Source organism: Mustela nivalis (genome assembly GCF_964662115.1).
Source record: "Mustela nivalis genome assembly, chromosome: 14".
NCBI classification, from domain to species: Eukaryota; Metazoa; Chordata; class Mammalia; order Carnivora; family Mustelidae; genus Mustela; species Mustela nivalis.
In genome coordinates this window covers 68,131,229-68,155,233 of record NC_139033.1, presented here as the reverse complement: position 1 = coordinate 68,155,233, position 24,005 = coordinate 68,131,229, and the positions used below count along the sequence as shown (strand labels likewise).

At 38.2% G+C, this 24,005-nt stretch overlaps 1 protein-coding gene and 1 long non-coding RNA gene across 5 annotated transcripts in view; one reads left to right on the top strand and one right to left on the bottom strand.

Moving 5' to 3' along the window:
- ROCK1 (Rho associated coiled-coil containing protein kinase 1) overlaps positions 1-18,189 on the bottom strand; it is a 148,813-nt gene extending 130,624 nt beyond the window's left edge. For 2 of the 4 annotated variants that reach the window (XM_082698740.1, XM_082698741.1), the window contains exon 1: positions 17,112-18,189. In XM_082698740.1, the coding sequence (XP_082554866.1) occupies positions 17,112-17,204 (93 nt within the window). In that variant the 5' untranslated portion in view covers positions 17,205-18,189. The remainder of the gene's footprint in view (positions 1-17,111) is intronic. The other 2 variants (XM_082698742.1, XM_082698743.1) reach the window with 1 other exon arrangement.
- LOC309847904 lies at positions 7,432-17,563 on the top strand. The gene is made up of 2 exons (XR_014302714.1): positions 7,432-13,897; positions 14,109-17,563. It is a non-coding gene; the product is annotated as an uncharacterized lncRNA (long non-coding RNA).
- Positions 18,190-24,005: the final 5,816 nt, after the last annotated feature.

Here is a 24,005-nt window from a genome sequence, read left to right as displayed (position 1 = left end):
CACCTTGAGAGCAGTCAAAGGAAAATGGCTCATTACTTACAGAAGAATGAGCTGGATGACTAGATTTAACACCAGAAACTATGTGAAACATAGTAACAACAAAAAAAGTGGAACACCATTTTTAAAGTGTTGAAAGAACTGTCAACCCAGAATTCTACAGCCACTAAAAAACTCCTGTCAAGAATGAAATAAAATTTTGACAGGAAGAAAAATGGAATTCATAGTCAGCTGACCTGCCTGCTGTAAAAAAAAGCTACACATGGAGGAAAACAAAGTCCTAAAGGAAATTATTTAGGCAGAAGGGAAATGATAGAAGGAAACTCGGAACATGAGCAGAGAAAGAAGAGCAACAGAAATGATAGGTATCTGTTTTTCTCCTATTGAACTATTTAAACTGTTTTTTGAAAACAAAAATTATAACATTTTCTGTTGGAGTTTTCAATGTTTAAAGCTGCAATAGCATAAGACAACTGCAATAAAGGATAAAGGGGCCTATGTAGTGGGTAAGGTTTTTATATTAACATGAAGTGGTTGGATACTGATTCCATGTAGACGGTGAAAAGTTAAGTACATATATTCAAATCCCCAGAACAGCAGCCACTAAAAAAACTACACAAAAGATATCAAAAACACAAAAGATAAAACGGAATACTAAAGTGTATAAATAACCCGAAAGAAAGCAAGAAGAAAACAAGAACAGACACAAAGGGAAGAAGCACAAAACAAATTATAAAATGAATGACTTAAGTCCCAATGCATTAATAATTACATTAACTATCAATATTCTTAACACACTTAACATGCATTAAAAGATCATCAGAATGGATTTTTTAAAATAAATCCACTACATGTTAGTATAAATATTTTTGTGAAAACTTTTAATTGATAAGAAAAATAGCATTGTTTTACATTGTTTACAAATCCCTTTTGTCTGGCTTACTAGAAGACAGCTCTCATCTACTTCTGCATGTAATCTGTTGCAATACATTATTTTGGTTAGGGTTCATGTAGCTATTAAGCTGGAAAAGAGTATTTTTTTTTTTTAAAGATTTTATTTTTAAGTAATCTCCACACCCAGGGATGCCTGGGTGGCTCAGTAGTTTGGGCATCTGCTTTCGGCTCAGGTCATGATCCCAGAATCCTGGGATCAAGTCCTGCATCAGGCTCCCTGCTCAGTGGGGAAACTGCATCTCCCTCTGCCTGCTGTCCCCCTGCTTGCATGCTCTCTCATTCTCTCTCTCTCTGACAAATAAATAAATAAATATCTTTAAAGAAAAAAAAAAAATCTCCATACCCAACATGGGACTCAAACTCACAATCTTGACATCAAGAGTCACGCTCTACCAACTGAGCCAGCCAGACTCCCTAAGAGTACTTTAATAGCATTTTCAGATAATTGTGAAAATTCTTCACTATAACACAAAATTTGACAAGTGGTATTTCTTTTTCCCCGCATTTTAAAAAATTATTTTTATTAACACATAATGTATTATTTGCCCCAGGGGTACAGGTGTGTGAATCATCAGGCTTCTACATTTCACAGCACTCACCATAGCACACACCCTCTCCAATGACCATAACCCAGCCGCTACCCTGCCTCAGTTTGTTTTGTGAGATTAAGAGTCTCTTATGGTTTGTCTCCCACCCAATCCCATCCTGTTTCATTTTTTCTGACAAGTAGTATTTCTTAAAGGTTAGTTTCAATACGGGATCTTTTGGACTCTCTTTGCAATATTAAAATGTACTGGTCTATCTTGCACTTTGAGTAGATCTTTTCTCGTGAATGATTTTACAACATCACATATCAGTCATTTAGAATATACTGGCTCATTGAATTATGAGCTCTTCCAAATACTGACATATTTCATCATACAATATTGAAAAATCACATTTGTTAATGTCATCACCAACCTCACAAAGAAGTCTTTAGGCCCTGGGAAGCTGTCGAGGTCAAGGTGGCAGATACAACTTTTCCAAAATTCTAATTTTCACCTAAAAGCTCTAATTTTATCACTGGCCACAAATATTATTAGTTGTTTTCTAGCCATCATACTTCAAAATCCAGTTAGCAGAGGTTCTTCCCCAGTAACACATACATACACGTAAGTAAAGTCACACAAAGACACATCCTTCATATTCAAAGACCATATTACTGAAAGTACCAAGTATATGTTCGGTTCTGACATGGGTTAATCCCTTTACCAATTAAGTTTTTTTTTCCTTTTTTAAAAGTCAGTTTTATTGAGGTATAATGTATGTAAGGTAAAATTCATCCTTTTCAGGTTTACAGTTCTATGAATCTTGACAAACACAGTTCTATAACTGCCATGACCATCATCACAATCAAGATAGCGAACACTTGCATCACCCTAAATATTCTCTCATACCTCCCCTATTTTATCCCTAGCCCCTGAAACAGGACAGTAATCCAAATACAAGGATATTAACCTTTTTAACATTTTCCCAAAGTCATCCCAAATGTTATTTCATACCAATACAGGAAAACTTTACTATTGTCTACTGTTAATCATGTGCACAATGTTGTTTTGTTACTACACATTTTATTCTACTTCAGCTCACCAATATTTCGTAGCTCAGACTGCCTACCAACACTCACTTTCCAAACATGTCAAATTCCACAGATATATTTTAGCAGGCAACTATTTGAATCTTGCAATCCACTGCAGCTTCTATCAAAGAAATGGCTCCCACCCCTCATTCTGTCAAGTTCCAGATCACTGCTTCTCAGATAAAATATTATAGGACTTACTTTACCATTCAACCCACTTAACACATTAAGATATTTCCCCTCCTATTTCATGTCTCATTTTCCCCACTTCATTATTTACCAATCCCCATACTTTTCGGTCAGTTTAAATATTTTTCATTTAGTGTATTTTGTGTACAAAGCACCCTCTTCAGACTATGGAAACACTTCTCTCTGCAGCACAGTATCTACAATCCTGGTGTTTCCACTATACTATAGACTAAGTATCAGAAAGTCTGCCACTTAGTGGCTATATGCTGTTAAGCAAATTCATTTACCTTTTCTAAGGTTTAATTTCATTTACACAGTGACAATAATATATGCCTCACCCAGCACATGAGATTGCTGTAAACATTAAATTATGAATTTGTAAAGTCTTATAAAAATAGCTATTACAGGCTTTTGGTCCCTCGTCCAAAATTCATATATCAAGGGGAAAAATACACCTTTATCTTATACAGACCACTTGTAGTTTTTAAAATGTTATGCCCCGAGAACAGACACAGCTTAGATTTAAATAAATTACCAATTATACCGTATCTCTTAACATCATGTCAGTCATTCTTGACTTTTGTCACAGAAACATTTTCTAGTAATTCAACAATAAACAAATATTTATTGAAAACTTAAAATATGCCAGGTACTCTTCCAAGAACTAGTGACACATCAATGAACAAGACAATCAGGTACCAGGTCTCACAGAGCTAACATGTTGAGCATCCATGTCTCAAAATATAATAGCTCTGAAGCCCAAGAGCTATTTAAGTAATCAAATAGTAATCAAATCAAATCAAAAGTAATCAAGTCAAATTTGTTTTCACAAATCAAAATGTGTTTTCATTTAGGAAAAAAAAATTTAATCTCATAAGAACAGTAAATTTACAATCTCTTCTGAATTTGTAAAAAAGAAAAATTCTGTATTTTATATGGTAAATGATTCTTTTATAGCCTCTGCACATCTAAACAATTTCTTCATAAGTTCCTAAGAAAACAGCAGGACCTTTCCTTTTGGCAGGCACAGGAACAAGGTACTGGGAGTACAACGATGATTTGATTCTTTATCAAATTTGACTCTCCTCCCCACCCCCCAAAAATCAGCTCAAACAAAATAAAACAAAACCAGCTTTCTCAGAAAATGCTATCATATGACCTGTTTTTCCTTAAACTTTACTTTAAAAAAGAGAAAACAGGGGCACCTGGGTGGCTCAGTCAGTTAAGTGTCTGCCTTCAGCCCAGGTCATGATCTCAGGATCCTGGATTGAGCCCAGGGTTGGCTCTGTGAACGGTGGGGAGTCTGCTTCTCCCTCTGGTCACGCTTTCTCTTTCTCTCAAATAAAATCTTTAAGAAATAAAAGCAAGCAAGCAAGAAAGAAAGAAAGAAAAGAGAAAGGAAGGAAGGAAGAGAGAGAGAGAGAGAGAGAAAGAAAGAAAGAAAGAAAGAAAGAAAGAAAGAAAGAAAGAAAGGAAGGAAGGAAAGGAGAGGAGAGAAGAAAGGAAGGGAAGGAGGGATGGAGAGAGGAAGAAAGGAAGAGAGGGAGGGAAGGAGAAAGAAAGAAAGAAAAGAAAAGAATTTCTTAAATTGGAGGTTGTTTTTCCACCTAATCCTACTTGATTTTGTTTTCCTCACAGCAGATTCCAAAATGAGACATATGGAGGAGGCATAATATCTAGCTACTTGGCAATTATTCGGTCCTTCCCAAACCTGGCTATGCAATCACCTAAGCCCTGTTGAAAATACATATTTCAGCATACTTGTATCTCTTAACTCCAATTCTCATATAGTAGGGCTGTGGTTAAGCCTACAAGAATCTGTATTTGGTTTTGATGTATTTGATTCATGAATAGGCACTTGGAAAATTTTCAGTGTGTCACCCGAAGATTTATCATTACAGGAAAAGCACCAGGATGCTGGGATGGCTCAGTTGGTTAAGTGTCTGCCTTTGGCTCAGATCATGATCCCAGGGTGCTGGGATGGAGTCTCACAAGATCTGACAGCAGGCATCTTGCTCAGGAAGGAGCCTACTTCTGCCTCTGCCTGCTGTTCTCCCTGCTTGTGCTCACTCTCTTGCTCGCTCTCTCTCTCTCTCTCTGACAAATAAATAAAATCTTTAAGGAAAAAAAGAAAAAAAAAAAAAAAAGGCAAAGCACCACACAGACATCCCTCCATTAAAGGATCAGATGTTATCCCAGCTATAGTCTTGAGTTGGCAGTCTTTGGAAACTAGCTGACAATACTTACTCTAATTCTAGTGTCAGGTAACTTAATTTCAGTAAAAAAAAAGTTAATTTCCAAAAAAAAAAAAAAAAAAGAATAAACTACCATTACGTGGGATCCTCCTGATGAGGAGTCTCTACCTAATGTGGTAGATACTTGTTGTTTGGAACTGTCAGCATGTCATTTCCCTTTCTTGTGGTAACTGAACTCCAATTTCTACCCCTGCATTACACAACTCTAATATATCTTGGTACAAGGTGTCTCACCCTCAGTATTGAGAGTGGAGTACATGATGAAGGCAAAAGCTTATTAGTAAAGCATATTCTAACTACCGTGATTGGTTCAAGTATGGGCACATGACTTGAGCTGGCCAAATTGGTTAGAGACTTCATTTGAAGGTTAGAAGAAAAGGCTTTTTCTTTCCATTGTACCTGAACAAGTCAAGTTGGAAGCTAAACTGGCAATCATCCTACAATCAGAGTAAGTTATCTGAGATGAAAGACAATACTAAAGAAGCAGATCTGGAAAACCAGCAACGAACCACATCATTTAAAGTCCTGAAAAAAAAAAAAAAAAAAAAAAAGACATTCCCAAAGCTAGAATCTACCTATATATAAAGTATTCAGATACAATAAATGTTCTTTATTGCTTAAGCTAATTTGGTTTGGGTTTTTAGTCCTTTACAACCTAAAGACTCCTAGTTAATACAGGTAAAAAGGAATACAAATCTTTTTTTTTTTTTAAGATTTTATTTATTTATTTGATAGACAGAGATTACAAGTAGACAGGGAGGCAAGCGGGGGGTGGGGGTGGGGGCAGGGGAAGCAGACTCCCGGCTGAGCAGAGAGCCCGATTTGAGGCTCCATCCCAGGACGCTGAGATAGTGACCTGAGCCAAAGGCAGAGGCTTAACCCACTGAGCCACCTCAGGTGCCCCAAAGGAATACAAACCTTTACAGGCATTAGCCTTCACGTCACTAAATCTAATGGCTATTCCCCAACTACTATAAGGAAGAAAGAGGCAGGGACTGAGCTTGAATGCTACAATTACAAAATAAGCTGCTTTTACTTAGATTATAATTATAATTCATTTAGTTATAATAAATAATTTATTCTAAAACTATCCAAGAAAACCCACATGAGGTTAATAACTTCTTCCTCCTTCTACTAGGAAGATAGTAGAAGCTTTGTGGGATGCACCTAAATATGGGTATACCAAAAGAGCCAATTAGCAACCCGGAGAGGCAAGACACCCACCTACAGACAAAAAAGCTTTGGGGCCAGGCCAGATGAGCACAGGGCATGAGATCAAAAGGAACCAAGGGGAAGCCATTTATCATCAGCTTACAGTATTGTTTTTGTGAGATTTCAACCTCTGTTTTACAGATCATCACATTTAATGCTCATCACTACCTTATTAATTATTTTGAACTCCATTTTATAGTTTGAAGAAAGAGTTGTTGTAAAAGTTTAAGTGATTTATCCAAAGAAAAGAAGAAAGGAAGAAGGAAGAAAGGAAGAAAGGGTGGAATAATGAACATGTCTTAACTGCTTGCCGTGTCCCACTGCCCTTGTTTTCCCAGAAACTGCTTCCCCATTCTCATAGTTCTCAAGGGATCCTGCCCTCCTGATTACAAGTGATTAAGAATGGGCCCCTGACCCAAGCCAAACCAATGACTCTTTTGCACCAGAGCTCCCTGAATTTGAGACTCAAAGACTTGAAAATCAGTGGCTGAAGCTGAAGCTATTAGATACAAAAGCTCCACTGCTCTGAGCAGCCATATTTTCCACAAGTGACTAAAACCAGTCTACAATGAGAGAGAGTAACACAAATATATCAAAAACTAATGATGTACTGTATGGTGACTAACATAAGATAATAAAAGAAAGAAAAGAAAGAATAAGAAAATAAAGGGAGAGAGCCTTGTTTGCACTGGAGACCCAAGCTCTAGTTCTTACTGAAGTTCAACTGAATCTGAGATCAGGTTTCCCTGAATCGATAAATTATTTTTTCCTAGGAAAATTCAAGTTGAGTTCTATCATCTGTAACTGTCAAGAATCCGAACTAATTTGGAGGAAAAGAACGGGGGTATAGGATGAGGTGATAATCATTCACAACAACTGACAAGTATTTTTTAACAATAAAGTCCAAAACTGTAATAAGCCCTCAAGGAATTCTCATTAGAGAGGTAAGAACAACACTCAAGACAGACTCATACAAGATAGCAGTGGTAAGTTCTGAACTACAGAAGACAATTACAAATATTATAGGAGTTCAAAAAAGTAAATAAAAGTATAACACAGTTGTGACTTAAGAATATACAGATGAGGGATGCCTGGGTGGCTCAGTTGGTTGGATGACTGCCTTTGGCTCAGGTCATGATCCGGAGTCCCAGGATCGAGACCCGCATCAGGCTCCCAGCTCCACAGGGAGTCTGCTTCTCCCTCTGACCTTCTCCTCGCTCATGCTCTCTCTCTCACTGCCTGTCTCTCAAATAAATAAATAAAATCTTAAAAAAAAAAAAAAAAAAAGAATATACAGATGAAAAAGGAAATTGGTGAGGCGAATACAGAAGAAAACTCAGAAAGAGAGAGAGAAAAAAAAAAAAAAGGCCTGGAACTGTGAGAGCAAAGGAGCAAAGGTAAGGAAAAGCAGGCAACATGAAGTAGAAACTGAAAAAACCACCTGGACCACTCTACCTTGGAGAGTAACAGGAAGTAAGGCTAAGTAAATAGGGAAGGTAAGACCACCTGACAAAAAGCACTAAAGTTAAGAAAAAGAAACACACAGTATGGATTATATTGGCAAACTGCTAGGATGGCCCACTAATTCAAGAATGTTGGGTTAAAAATTTGGACTTGGGTAGGGCAGCAATAACAGAAAACAAAGAAAAGAGTTTAAAAACATATTTCAAAAGAAGAATCCCATTCTACTCTTTTCCCAAGTTTTTAAGCAGTATTGCTAAATACAGAGGAACCTTCATCAAATCTGTAATATAAAGGTAAAGAAAATAGTAACTATCACTATCTGGATGAAACTACAGCACCTGCATATAAATTATTTCATTTATCCTCATAATTAAAACCTATGAAGTAAATATTATAATGATTCTCATTTGGCAGATTAAATATATTCAGGGTCAAAGAAGTTAGATAACTTGCCCAAGATCACGCAACTAAATAAAAAGCTGGCCTATGGTGTGGGGAGGTGGATAATAACACACTTGGTCAGCACAAAAGTCCTTTTTCCCAGGACAAATTACGAAGATATATAATGATGACAATGAGGATGATAATGATAGCTAACATCCACTAAATGCTGGGAACTATGCAAAGCACGTTACATGCATTATCGCAGTTAATACTCCTAACAGCCCTGTAAAAGTCTATGATTAATCTTATTTGAGGATGATGTGTTGAGTCTTAAAAAAACAAAACAAAACAAAACTAAGAACTTTACCCAATAATCACTAAGTTGTACACCTGAAACTAATGTAACATTATGCGTCAGCTGTGCTCAAATTAAAAAAAAAAAGAAAAAAAAAGCCACCAGGCTTATAAACAGCTGACCTGGGTAAGGTTCAAAATCAGACAGACACACTCCACAGCATGTTCGTAACCACTATACTATACTGCCTCTATGATTACAGATTACTAGAAATAAGCAAAGGAAATAAAATTAGGCTGATAGGAGTAAACACTTTTAGAGTAGATGATAAAAATCAGAGAAACATTTTCTTTGTACTCCTGCTGAAGTAGTAAAATTTAAGCAATTAATGACAGAACAGGTGATGTATAACTAAAACAGAATTTCTTGGTAAGGTTGGAAACGTAAATTTGTATCCAAAGACAAATTAATCTGAAGATGGTTAATTAGTGAACTTTGTATTATATTTCTAAAGAAAACCAAAGTTCAGAAAGTGGATATTATCTGTAAAAGGCCATATAATTTTTCAATTTACAATTTACAGAGTCAATCAGATGAATATATTCAAGGCCTCAGATCCCCCAACCCCATTCCAATCAGCTCAGTTTTTCTTTAACTATATCATACCCACGTTCTTAGAAATCAAAAGTGTAATCTCTGAGTGTTGTTAGAACTAAGATTTTTCATGTAAAAGAAATATAAACTCAAAGTGATGATAAACTGAAATTGGAATTATCAGTGTATTTTTTCTTCTTCCCAAAAATAAAAACTCATTGTTCTATTCATTAAACAAGAACAAGAAGCAATTTCATCTCAGCAACGACGAATATCCCTAGAATTCATATTGTGGTCTCAGACAATCATTCCCCACTAAAAGGAAAGGAATGGCTGGCTTCCAATGGGGCAAGAAATGTACAAGATGAGCCTGGGCATCTTTTATTTAAAAAAAAACAAACCCAAAACAAACAAAAAAACAAACAAGGAAGCTCTATCAAAGATTATTACAGTCATATACAAATTAGATGGGAATGTACTGATTTCCTTGATTATTGTCTATATCTTTGTAAATATTCCCTTCCTTAAAGTTCTCTCAAATACCCGTTTGTGCCACATCTATCACACTAAGGCTCCAAATTACCTTACTTGGAGAAGTGGCAGTAAAGGAGAAAAACTAAAACATTCATCCTGTATTTTATAAATTGTATTTCATGGTAAGCAAACAGCCCTACAGACTGAGTGAAAGTTCTTAAATTCTTAAGTTCTCTTAATAGAAGAATTATAGTTAATAAATGTAAAAGGAATAATAGAATTAGAAAGTCATTATTTTGCTATCCCTAATGAAATGACTGATTCAATGAAGATTATAAGTGGATGGATGAAAGGATGAAGAAGGATTTTACAAAGCAAATGATTACAGGCAATTACCACCCAAAGGCACTGATCAACCTTAACATCACTGAGGGTGGGCTAGCCAGGTATTATAGGCTTCCTGACATGAGGTAAGAAAACACAATCTATGACTAAAAATGTGAAGCAATTAAATCAAGCTTTTAGATCTTACTACCAATTATAAGAAATATGGAAGATACAGGAGTAAATTAAATGACTTCACCAGGAAATAACAACAACAAAAATCCAGGATGTGACACACTATATAGTACCAACAACCTAGTTTTTTCAACAAGACAATGTAAGGGCAGATAAGATACAGGGAGAAGACTGCACTATACTAAAAAGAGACTTAAAAGAGACCTCACAAACAAAGGAAGATGTAGACTTTGGATCCAGATTTTTAAAAAGCAACTTTAATTTTGTTAGACGTGATAACGGCTATGGTGAGAATGAAGAAAATGTTTTCTGTTCTTTTTTAGAGATACTTACTGATGTATGTAGGGGTGAAATGATAATATCTGGAATTTACTTTAAAATATTTTGGTAAGAAAAATGGTGATAAATAAAGCAAGTTTAATAAAATTTTGAAAATTTCAGAATCTAGGTAATGGGAGTTCATGATACTATTTTCCCTACTTCTATGTATGTTTGAAATTTTTCATTTACAAAATTATCAAACTAAACAAAAATATTCTTTCCTATAGTTTTCAAACTTGAGTATGTCTAAGAATCCACAACTCATCCCAAAGAATCCTAGGACTCATCCCCAAAAATTCTGATTTTGTTTGTCTGGGCATGGGTCCAGATTCCATTTTTAACAAATCCTCAAGTGAATCTGATACAGAGAATCTACAGACACATAGCTGAAAATTATACACTTAGACTACTTTACCACAAGTATTTAAATATATCCCAAACCTTAAAGGAAAAGCATGATCATATCTTACCTCCCCTGTAAGCCTTACCCCACTCCTGTCTGCTCAAAATTTACCCTTTTCCTTAGACTACCAATTCTACAAACCAAGACCCATGTTTGTTTGTACTCACATAGTGTCCCCAGGGCCTATCAGAGTGTCCAGTACCCAATACACACCAGATAAACATTTGTTGAATGAATGAATGAATTAATGAATGACAGCAAAGAGAAAAAGGAAGAGCTAAATGAGGTCCACTATTTCAAAATTAGTTCCTCTGAGATAAACTTTCAATTTCTTTCCGAAAGTCAATATAGGAGTATGGAATAAAGTCTATAAAGTATGGGAATAAAACAGTACAATAAAAATAAACGAGGAATAAAGAGGCAGCACAGGTTAGCATACCTTTTAAAAGAAGACACAAGTTTAAGACAACCTCTCACCCTCTGAGATATAACTTTGGATGTTCACATTTGAACATCTATGTCTCACTGTTTAGAAACTGCAATGAAAATGTACTCCTAAATTTCACAATCTCCAACAGGTGTATTAGAGAAGTAAACTACGTGTATACACTGTAATGGATATGCAAATAAGTAACTCAATTACTACCTTCCCTGTTGAAAAAGTGTTATGGACACAAGTCACAAATGCAAAAATAAAAAAGTGCCAAATATAACAATTAACAATTAGTTTAAGATGATCTTGCAAGGCTATACAGAACTAGTTCTAAAAACAGTGATTACCAAAGATCATTCCTATTTTTATATTTCTACCCCAACACCATTTAACTTTTAAATTCTATTAAGTAATGAATCAATGACACAACTTTTTAAGTTTTTAAAGAAGTATAATAAACAAAGACTCAGAATTTTTAGAGACACAATGGACATCAGCAACTACCTGGCCCAACCCTTCATTCTACAAAGGGGGAAACTGAAGCCCTCTCTTGGTCACCGAAAGAAATTAACAGCAAAACAAGTTTATGCCAATGCTCTCAATTTTCAATCCAGAAGTTTTTTTGTTGTCTTTTTTTTTTAGTATACCATGCAAATGGCATATTTCAAAAAATATTTTCCATTGTGAAATGCACCACCATTTACCTTGTACACACAAGTGTGGCACCCATCAGCTATGCTCTGTACTTAAACTAAATGGATGTACCTCTTTTTTAGTGAGGATGGGAATGGGGAAGTAGAGCCAACTGACTACTTCAGCAACAGAACTCCATATGTACATCTTCTGACATGTGGAGTTTTCAGCCATATATGAAAACAGAATCTCATTTTTACCATATGTACACATAGCAAAACTTACAATTATAAAATTAAACTGTAAAGTTGTGCAAAAACTAATCTAAAATTGAGAATTTACTCTTTGTTCATTACAAATTTTTTTATGTGGTTCCTTCTTCTGAATTAAAAACATTTCTGACTCAAGAGATTAATGAATGGTCCAATTCATGTCTCAGCTGTTACTCTGAGCCACCTCTCTATACACCCACAGGATACTTGTAGTGCAAGAGGGCCTATTTACAGAATGCATACTGAAAAGTACAAAAGATACACAAAGAAAGAGGACAAGATAACAACTAAATATCTGCAAACCAGCTCCCAACTGCCTCTCTTATAAACCCCTGGCACAAAGTATGTATGTTATAAATCATGACTTAATAGTCTCCAAAAGTCCCTCCCCATTCTACTCAATCCCAACTAAATGTCTCCGTTTTTAGTTACAACTGGTTTGGACAGTTCAGTAAAATACAGCTGGATTATTAATTTATGGGCATGGCTTGAGGTACCAGTATTATTCTGCACTCACAGAAGAAAATAAATATCAACTTCCAACCTAAACAGTCACTAGCATAAATAGGAATACTATAAATATGACAAAGATAGTAATTACCAATTAACAAATGCTTACTAAATGCCATATGCTGTGATAACTGCTTTGTCTATAATATTTTGTCCTTACAACAATCTAGTAGTATTATTCCCTCACTTTCCTTAAGAGGAAATAAACTCTTGACAGGTTAAAGTAACTCATCTAAAATCATCTAGCAAGTACATGGCAGAGACTACATTTGAATCCAAGTTTAAAGCCTACATAAAGATTCATTGAATGAATGAATGGAATAATTTGTTTAAAAAAATTACATACTGATACCCAAATTAACCAGGTATGCAATTGGTACTGGTTAACACCCATTAACTCATAAATTATGAACACTGGCAGGCATACAGCTTTAGGTTCAAAGATTTAATGACCTCGGGTCTTTTCATTTCACTAATATAACCCCAAATGTGATCAATTTAACTAGTACAATACACAGAGGGATTAAACAGCAATAATCTAGTATCAGGAATGCTAGCCAAAATCAGTTGAAATAATCTAACATGTAGCAAAGACTTATTAAAGTTCACAACAAAAATTCCAGGTGAGTGACAGGTAGAGTAGCGGTATCAATGATAAGGAAGTATATGGAAGAAAGCTCTTTTAATATATGAGAAATTTAAGTGGTAACATGATATCCGAGGACAGATGCCTGGTGGGCAGTCAGATATTAGGATTTTTTTAATCAGATATTTAGGATTTTTTTGTTTAAAGATTTTATTTGTCAGAGACACAGAGAAAGAAAATAAGCAGGGTGAGAGGCAGGCAGGCATATAAATTATATGAGAAAAGATTGGTCAGCCACTTACCAGGGCTTCTTCCAGCTATATTACTTTATAACTACTAATACTCAACATTAGGATCTCAACCGCTCACCAAGGAGCCCACTTGAGATTCTCTTTCTCCTTCTGCCCCTCCCCCTGCTCACACACTCTCCTCTCTCTCTCAAAAAATAAGGAAATAAAAACTTTTAAAAAGGGAGAGAGATCCGCCAGCAGACTCTTCTGAAACCAAGTTTTGGGAACTTTCATTTGAAGAGTGGATGTACTCAAGTGAAGAACAAACAATTTCTTGATAACACACACACACACACACACACACACACGACCCTAGAAATTGAATGCTGCACATAGCGCGTTAATACATACTCAGTAAGTATCAATTAAATAAATCAACAATGGCCAAAATAATAAAGAAAGGCAACCAACTTAAAAGTGGTATCATCCCTACAAAAGATGTCCAAAGTCCGGATAGGAAAGAGTAAAAACAGACTCACTAAAAAAAGGAAAAGGTGGGGCGCCTGGGTGGCTCAGTGGGTTAAGCCGCTGCCTTCGGCTCAGGTCATGACCTCAGGGTCCTGGGATCGAGTCCCGCATCGGGCTCTCTGCTCAGCAGGGGCCTGCTTCCTTCCCTTCCCCTCTCTTTGCCTGCCTCTCTACCTACTGTGATCTCTCTATGTCAAATAAATAAATAAAATCTTTAAAAAAAAAAAAAAGGAAAAGGTATCTGATAGGTCATTCTGAATGGTAGAATGAATGAATCCTTAATGACAAACAAAATACCATGCAAAGAAAAATCAGGCTAGACACTATAAAACTGAAAAAAGGATTTGTCTCCAAAGAAAAAATTCAATCTTTATCAAGTCCAGATTAATAGAGTAACAAAATTTCAACACGTATCAATAAACAGTTATGGAACCAAACAGAAAAGAGAATCAAGACTGTAAGACTACAAGGGGCTTGGGGGGAGGGGTCTGTCTTTTGACTATTCTTCCAAATGTTCTTTCACAAGTCTTAGGTTCCAAGATACCTGGCTGTCCTAACTCTGAAAAGGCCCTGACTGCTGACTTTCTTGACTCTTCCTCTTTGTTCAACTTTCATCTTTAACCGTTTATCATCATATTAACTTCAACTTGCAACTCTGTGCAAATGATTTCTAAATTGTTATCTTTAATTATGAGCTCAGTTTCCTATCTCCAATAGCCTACAGGTCATTTCCCTGTGGCTGTCCCACCACTATCCTTTGAAACACAACCTGAAATCAAACTGTTGCCTTTTCTTCCCAAGAGATTTCCAAACCTGACACTTCTTGTTTTCAACAGTCTCCCTATAACCTAGCCTCAAAGTTTTTTTAGCATCATCTAACTGTTTTCTCTCACTTTGGTTCCCTCTTCTCCCCAACCCGGAAAATCAAGTTCTACCAATTCTTCTTTTCCTATTTTAATGCCCCAATTTGGGACTTCAATAATTTCTGTGCTATTAATTTGTTAAAAAGTCCCCAATCTTAAATCTATGTCTGATCTCTTTTTACACACTCCATCCTGCATACAACTACCAGATTCATCTTCATTCATCCTGGCACAGTCTTGTTTACAAATATTTAATAGCCACAACATAATGAAGAAAACCTAAACTCCTATAGCCCAGCAATCAAATCCTCCACATTCTAGCCCTAGTCTATGTTTCCAAGCTCATTCCCTAACCATGTCACAGCCAATCACATCCTCTATTCATGCTATCCTCTACTCACCCTCTGAATGCCCTCTATATAGATCCTATCCACTATCATAAAGCACACTCTGGCCCTCACAACACACTCTTCCTTTCAATAACCAAGAGCATGTATCATCTACACCAATTATTTGAACTCTGTCACACATTTTTTTTTTCAGTCTGCAAGGTATTCTGCTCTATTTCTGTGTATAAATGCAAGATTAAGTCTAGTTTTCCTAGATAGACTGGACTTTCAAGAATCCATGCCTTATAGGGACGCCTGGGTGGCTCAGTTGGTTAAGTGGCTGCCTTCGGCTCAGGTCATGATCCCAGCGTCCTGGGATCGAGTCCCACATCGGGCTCCTTGCTTGGCAGGGAGCCTGCTTCTCCCTCTGCCTCTGCCTGCCACTCTGTCTGCCTGTGCTTGCTCTCGCTTCTCTATGACAAATAAATAAAATAAAATCTTAAAAAAAAAAAAAAAAAGAATCCATGCCTTATATTTCTTCGTATCTTCCACATTTCAACAAATCTCTGAGGTTCCCACCAATGAAACTAAGGCAAGAGGCTATCCAACAACTTAAAAAGAAAAACCAAAAAACCCCTCCCTATACCACTATTTCATGGAATGAGGAGATCAAAAAGCAAAACAGAATCAAAGATACATGGAAACTGGGTAAACATTAAAAGAATTGGGCGTCTTGAAACAAATTCTTAGTAGAAAGATGTGTTCTAATTCCTTCCACTTCTCTCATTCAATAAGATATTGTATTAAGCATCCACCATCCTGTTTCTCAGTATGAAAAGCATGCATAACGCAGGTGAGACATTTCAAATACATAACCCACAAGACTCTCCTTTCACCATCAAGGATGCTAAAAGTAATTCTGAAAGCGTTGTAAAGAAATTTTCTGGTAAAAGAGTACACATTTAAAAATATACACAGATATTTACAGTAACTAAAAGGCATGTTAACTTTAAATGATTAATATTCCTGATTCAAGATGAGATTTTTAAATATGATTTCTCTTAATGGCATTGTTTTGTTCACTTAATCCGATATATTGTGTACATCTAACATTAATTCTCTGAGGAGGCTGTAAATAATTATTCGTATACATACCCCGGTAACCTTAGAGATTATGTGGTTTCGTTTGGACAAAACAGAATTATTATACAACTTTTAGTTGTTCAGTAAAGTAAAAGGAGAAACTCGCTTACAGAGTTTGCAACTATTAGTATCAGGGAAAGTCGATAAAACCTAAAAACTATAATTATTAACAGAAGTGTAATCAATTAAAGATCTTTAAGAATTTGGCCTTTCATTTCATAAAAACCTCCTCAGAATGTTTTAAAAATGATAATGGTAAGCCCACCAGCACCAAAAAGGGCAGTTACGATAAAATATCTGTGAGCTACTCTTGTAATCAACTATACTGTAAAAGAGTTAATAATGTGGTGACCTACGAGTTATCTCAGGTCTTAACACTTAACAGTCCAGCAAAAAGTTCCTCCACTACTCAAATCACCTATGACATTTTGGCTTAAAAATCACTTCCTCAATATCGATTCTCCATTATCACTGCCAAGTCTAAAAACTAAACCCTCGGGAGCTAAATCGCTCTAGGTGGAAAGTAGTCTTTCCAGTATTACTGTCAAACCGATCAAAAAGATTAATACTACTAAGACCGTCATTCAACAAACTATACATGCAGAAATAACTGACGTGGTAACTTTTTACGTGATGCCTGCAACAGAAGTTTATAAATATCTTTTGTAGAGTAATGAACTGAGTCAGAGCTAAAAGTTCAGAGAGTAGTTAGTACAGGGCCAGTCCAAAGATAAATAAGGCCACGGCATGAGATTTTAGACAGCGGACTGTTCAGGAAAACCAGCAGATTCTGGTGTTTTCCAAGATTATGCACACCTGAAACTTTCTTTTGCAAATAACTAGACTGAAAGCAAGAGGACGGCATATACAGAAGCCCAGAGAAGCAAAAGACAACTGCTACTCACCAGCAAACAATCCGAATTCACTTCCGATTTGGGATCCCGCAGCAGGTTGTCGATTTTTTCAAATCGAGTCTCAAAACTGTCCCCAGTCGACATGTTGCTGCTACTGTGACAATACCCTCGCACCAGCACCAGCAGCGGAAAGCAATTTCAACCAACTTCCTCCGGCGGTGGGTTCGCGGCCGCGGGGCGGTGAAGCCGGAACCTCAGGGTCACCAGGTGCGCCCGGTTCCCCCTCCTCCCCCTCACTGAGGGGATCTCCGCTCTCCAGACCCCCGGCCGGGGGCAACGGCGACCCACAGCCGCTCCGGCGCCCAAAGTCGCATCCCACCCGGTAGCCCCTCACGACAGCCGAAAGCGCCGTCGCCACCAGCCTCGTTGCTCCGGCGAGGTGCTTCAGCCTAGCGGGCCCCAGCCGCCTTCGCCTTGGAGGGTTCCCCGTCCCGAGATGGGCAGGAGGTGGGAGAGAAAGAGAAGCAGGGTGGAGACTGCTCCGGGCAGCAGGGGAGGGAGAAGAGGAAAGGCGAAAGCGAAGGGCGGGTGCGGAGCTGTGCCAGCTGCAGCCGCCGCTTGGGCCACGGGCCCGACCCGTTCCGCTCAGAGGCGCTCTAGGCGGTCTAGCCCCGCATCCCCGGCTTTCCTTGGCGCGACCCGACGCACCAATCCGACTCTGCCAAGAGCTGGTTCCCGCGGGATAGGCTCACTCTCCCATTTTGTACCGTCGCTACTAGGGCTGCTGCCGCGCTGTTCTGCGGGGCAGGGCGAGGTCGGTGCCCGATGGAAACTTAGTAAAGACTGGAGAGCGGGCGGTGAGGAAGACGAGAGTCGGGTCCCGGCGGCGGCTGATCGGGGAGCTTCTGGGAAGGGCTGCGTCCCCTGCCCGGGAGAGGGCGAGTCGCGGCGGCGAAAGCCTGGGGGGGTGGGGCGATAGGGGCCGAGAGGGACTAATATGTCCGCCTTCCTGTTCAAACAAACGGAGACCGCCGGAGCAGACTGCGCATGCGGGGCGCGGACGCTCGGAAGGAGAATCGGTCCCGCGCTGCGCGCGCGCGCGCGCGCGCGCGCACAAGCCGTCGTCTCCGCAGGGCGGGGCTGGGCCGGGACGGGCGGGGCGGAAGGCGGGGCACGCACGGGGCCTCGCGGTCCGACGCCGAAGGCTGGTAGCTGGGAGGAGCCGACAGGGTGCGACGGGAGGCACCGCCCTCGCCCCAGCGGGCTGCGGGGAGCGAAGTAGAGCTCTGGAGACCGGGAGGAGGTCGGGGTAGGTTTGGCGAGGGGGTGCCGAGTAGAGGGGCGGGGCTGTGCCTCTGGTCGCATCCTAAGCAGCTGCCTCAGCTCTGCTTCCTCTAGGCTGCAGCCGTCCGGAGCTTTCTGACGAGAAAGGAGTGCTTGATATTGCTATTTTGCTAATAGATTCTTTTCTAGGCAAGAGGCCTTTTCGCCGGCAGGCAGCAGCATTTTAGCACCAACGGAGTTTGTTTTTCGGTAGTACTTCATCGTCGGCCCCCCGGGAACACTAGCGTTTAAACCGTCTGCGATTCCATGGGAAAATTACGAAGCAGTGCAGTACTGAACCCTCCTCAGCCGAGCGTGTGTATCAGGGGAGCACTAAAATACTAACTCCGGAAGATGTAGTCCATAGAAGTCAAGTTCAGTTTGTTTAAAAAAGAAAAGAAAAGAACCTCATTAAAAAATCAATATTTTTAAGTTACTCATACGACTTCTTCCACACCATTATCACTCCAGTTATAGTTCTCTTTGATATGTGATCCTGCCTGTTTCAATTTCAAAAAAAAGCTCAGTGCCACTTAAAATTGTGATTTGAACAGAACCAATGTAGAATATGAAAATTATGGGCATTTCCTCTTTTTTTTTTTCTTAAAGATTTTATTTATTTATTTATTTGACAGAGAGAAATGACAAGTAGGCAGAGAGGCAGGCAGAGAGAGAGAGAGGAGGAAGCAGGCTCCCTGCTGAGCAGAGAGCCCGACACGGGACTCGATCCCAGGACCCTGAGATCATGACCTGAGCCGAAGGCAGCGGCTTAACCACTGAGCCACCCAGGCGCCCCATATGGGCATTTCCTCTTAAGTCAATTGCTTCATTGACTGTGGTGTGAGGGTTGAAAGACATGTTACTCAATCTGCTGATAATCTTTAGGGCTGTCCGCGGGAAATTTACCTTAATTTGTTCCTGGTCAATCTTTAGTTTGGCTCATAGGTCAAATTAAAGATTGCTAGAAATAGAAAGCAGGGAGGGAGCCCGAGTGGCTCAGTCGGTTAGGCGTCTGCTTCGGCTGGGGTCATGATCGCAGAGTCTAGGAATCGAGCCCATGTATGTCAGGAAGCCTGCCCTCTGCCTGCTGCTCTGCCTGCTTGGCTTTCTAGCTCTCCATCGAATTAATAAAATCTTTTTTAAAAAAGAAAAAAAAAAATAGAAAACACGAATATGTTTCCCCACACTGGAAAATGCTATGGATGAACCAGTTTTCTTCCTCTGTAAGAAAACATTGCATGGCCTCTGAACAGTCCACTAACTTCATGGTGTGAGTCAGAAGTTAGGAAAATGTTTTATTGTTTGAAAAATGACTTTTCTATTTTCACTTTATTATATACAAGAAATATTTAGATACAAAAACCACTGTATAAATCACAATAGGAAGTAAGTCATCACAAAAATCATAGCAAAGCGACAACTAGACAAAATTCAGGTATTTTATTAAATGCTTTTGCAGTGACTTTTCTTGGCTCCAGTATTTAAAGCTGGTCATGTGAATTAAATTTATTTTTAAGCATAGGGCTTAAAATAAATCTGGCAGTTGCCCTAAAGTAAATTTCCTAAACTCTGCTTGTCCTTTTTTATTACCATTTTTAGGTATTCTTTGGAATTTTGTTGTTTCTCAGAGAACTGTGAGCATTATGTTGCTTTCCATTGAACACATATGAAAAAGTGCAGGTAGCTAAGACAGTATATGAGTGACACTGATAAATATAAGTGGATTGAAAACCAATGTGGCAAAGCTACTGGAAATATATGTGAGGCCTATGTATTTTGCTTTTTAATAAGATTAATCTGGTGATTGTAACTCCCAAATAGTTGTCTTTTACCATAAGAAAGATGGACTCCATATCAATTTTCTTTTAAATAAAAAAGTCCTCACCTGTCATAAGGTATAATCATGACATTTAAGTTCCTTTGCAACTTTTAAATTCTGTTGTCTAGTTATGGCTAATCTCTTCAACAACATTGTGGATATTTGCGATCACCCTTAAAGTATATATTAAGATTCTAAGTGCAATAGAATATACCATTAATTATACATACTGAACGTTTACCATATGCTAGGCATTACTATATGCATTTTATACATAGAATCCAATTAAAACTTCAAAAGAATTCTGCTGATACCTACATTATGGATGGGGAAACTGAAGTGGAGAAAGATATGTTACTTGTTTGAGGTCATGACAGATCCAGATTGGAATAGAGACAGTCAGACTCCAGAGTCCCCATTCTTAACAGTTGAATATGCTAATGCTATCCAATCCTAGTACAATAAGTGTATCATAACTGTATTATTTACATTAGCACAGATTTAAATGATTCTATGTAAAAGAGGGAATTATAAAATTTGCAATATTCTCAGTATAATTATAGTTCCTAGGGAAAGATGTGAAAATGATTTAGCAAGGTTCAGAATAAAGAGGACCTTGACAATGTTCAACAATAGTGGCTTGACTAGAGGTTTCCAAACACTGGGTCCAAGAACCAGTGATACTCCTTGGTGGAGTTTTCCTGAACTACAGCAAAATGAGAATAATTATTACATATTTTCATAAAGTAAGCAGTTCTATTTAAAGCTGTTGTTCAGTCTGAAATTATTTTTACTACTTTTTTTTTAATGTACCTTTTAGAAACAAAAGTAATAGAAATGGTATAGTTTTTAATGTTCTTACTTGGAAATTTAAACTTACAGAGTTAGCAATTCGATGCAAATACATAGATTAAGTTAATTATATCTTAATTTTTCTGGCTTTGGGAATTCAAACATCTGGAAACATTTAGTTTAGATGAGACTCATGCTAGGACCCAATAGAGAGACTGTAGTGCTGAAAGAATTTGAATGAGGCATATTTGGGAAAGATCATGGAAAAATCAAAAAGATTTGGGTGTAGACTTGTGAATAGTGAAAGACAATTAAGTTCAGCATTCTTTAGTTTTGGTTATTTGGTAGGAAATAGACTCAGTTTAATGTGTATGGAATTTCTTTCATAAACACTGATGTGGTAGCTAGCTTCCAAAGATGGCCCCCAGTGAACTGTGTCTCCCAGGATGCATGGCCTCCTGGAGTTCCCTCCTGCACTGAATCGAGGCTGGGGCCTTGTGAGCTGTTCTAACCAATAGAATGCAGCAAAAATGGCACTGTGCCAATATCAGGCCCAACTTTGACAGTTTGCCTGGCAACCAACAATTTAGTGCTCTGGGATATCCAACTAAACTGAGGTCACCATGGTGTGAGGAAATTCACGATTACTAACCACAAGAAATCACATGGAGGACAACGGAGGAGTCCAGCAGACCCTCAGAACAGAGACTCCAGACTTAAGACCCAAGTCAAGCCATTCCAGCAGCCCCTGGGCATCTGAAACCCCCAGATGATGCTACATGGAACAGAAACAAGTTAATCCCTCCAAGCACACAGTAGAATCATGAAGAAATAATGAAGTAATCACTACTTTGAGCCACTAACTTTTGGGGTAGTTTCTCAGCAATAAATGAATCCAAATGCCTGGATTTCAGGGAAAGAATCATTCATAAATATGTGTATAGATCAATATATATTTCATGCTTTTTAGTATTATCCACTATATAAGGAAGCTGCCCATAATGGAGTGTTGTAAAAGAATGACAAATTCACTGTCATTGTTTACTGTCAATTACTGTCAATGTCAAACATTGTCAATGTTTACTGTCTTCAACAAAACCTTTATTCAAAAGAATTATAAAATCTTTTTAAACAAATACTTCCAGATTTTAAAAAGTATTATGAAGGGCACCTGGGTGGCTCAGTGGGTTAAAGCCTCTGCGTTTGGCTTGGGTCATGGTCCCAGGGTCCCGGAATTGAGCCCCGCATTGGCCTCTCTGCTCAGCAGGGAGTCTGCTTCCCTCTCTCTCTCTGCCTGCCTCTCTGCCAACTTGTGATCTCTGTCTGTCAAATAAATAAATAAATCTTTTTTTTTTTTAAAAAAAGGTATTATGAATTTATGCTCCCATATAAACACATTTTTAGGGCACCTGAGTGGCTCACTCAGTTAAACTCTTGCCTTCGGCTCAGGTCATGATTCCAGGGTCCTGAGATGGAACCCCACATCAGTCTCCCTGCTCAGTGGGGGCTCTCTTTCTCCCTTTTCCTCTGTCCCTGCCCCCCCACCTCGTACTCTCTCCCTCACTTGCTATCTCTCTCTCTCAAGAAAATAAGTAAAATCTTAAAAAATAAAGTTTAAAAAACACATTTTTACCTGTACTTTTATATTTTCTCAATTTTGTGCATAATCATGCCTATCCTGTTTAAAAATAAATACTAAAATTTCAGGTACATACTGTAAATTGCATATCAGTTGTAATTCATTACCATAAATTGCATGCAATTTCAAAAATGCATACCACAAATGTGCTAAGAATGTGATGTGGCTAAGTTCCTATAGAAACTTTAGCTAACATTCCCAAGAAAGTATGATACTTATTATATTTAACACAGCTTTCCAAAAGGGCAATAAAAATTTTTTTTAATGTAGAACAGCTTCACTTGATTCTGAACAACTTTAATGAACAGACAGTTGTAAAAAATTGAGGTTCTGTTTTAAGAGCTTGGTTTTATATGATTAATATTTACCCCAATATAGTATATATGTACTTTTTTTCCTAGATCTGAGAAGTGAATCAGGAAGACCATATTCCTTTACCTGAGAGGATTCCTTATGAGATCAGCCAAGCTATTCTTTTCTTTCCACAGGACAGTCAGGCTTGGGAGTCAGTGTAGTTGGTCATTTTTAGATCCATTACAGCCTGGGTGCTGCCTAGGCATAGTTGGGAATTTCAGCATCTATCAAGATTAAAGCAAGAAAAAGTGTAGAGCACACAGTGAGGAGAGTGCCTTAAGGACTTCTCCTGACTCACCCTGAATGCCTTCCTCCAACATCTGTTTTTTATTTCTTAGAAGCTGCTATTCCATTCAACTGCAAAATACTTGCATTGACCCTAGAAACAGAATGGAGAAATAGAAAGAAACAGATTTCTGTAAAACAATTATTTTCTCGCTCTATGTCATTACCATCTCGGGGACCCTACAAATGTCACACAAGCCCAAGCATGCAAATCACTGACAGTACAATTTTTTCCAAGGACGAGGACTGTTATGTTTATGGAACCCCTGAGATGGTGGGTACATGACCACAGTTAGAGAGGGAAGCCCAGATCAAGGAGATTATAACAGATATACACAGATGGTCTCATACTGTTTCCCATTTTTTGCAACAGCCTTCCATCCATTTTTTCCCTTCCTACCTAGCACCACTCCACTAAGTCCCAAGACCTAAGTGTGCTTTCTGACCCACTGCTTTTTAGGTTCTTACATCTTCCTCTTTAAGGCCCTTTCATAGAAGAATTGCCTTTTTTGGCAGCAACAGGCTCATCACCCAGTATCTACTTCCCTTTTTTATTCATCACAACTTTTGTCAATCATCTCAGTCCCAAATTTAGGACTTCCATACCTGAAAACAGAAAAGTGTCTGCTTTCAACGTTGCACTATTTTGATCTCCCTTCCATCATTCAAAGACTTCCCAAAATATAACATCTTTCCTAAAGTTTCTGTAACTTGAAGAGAGGCACTGATTCTT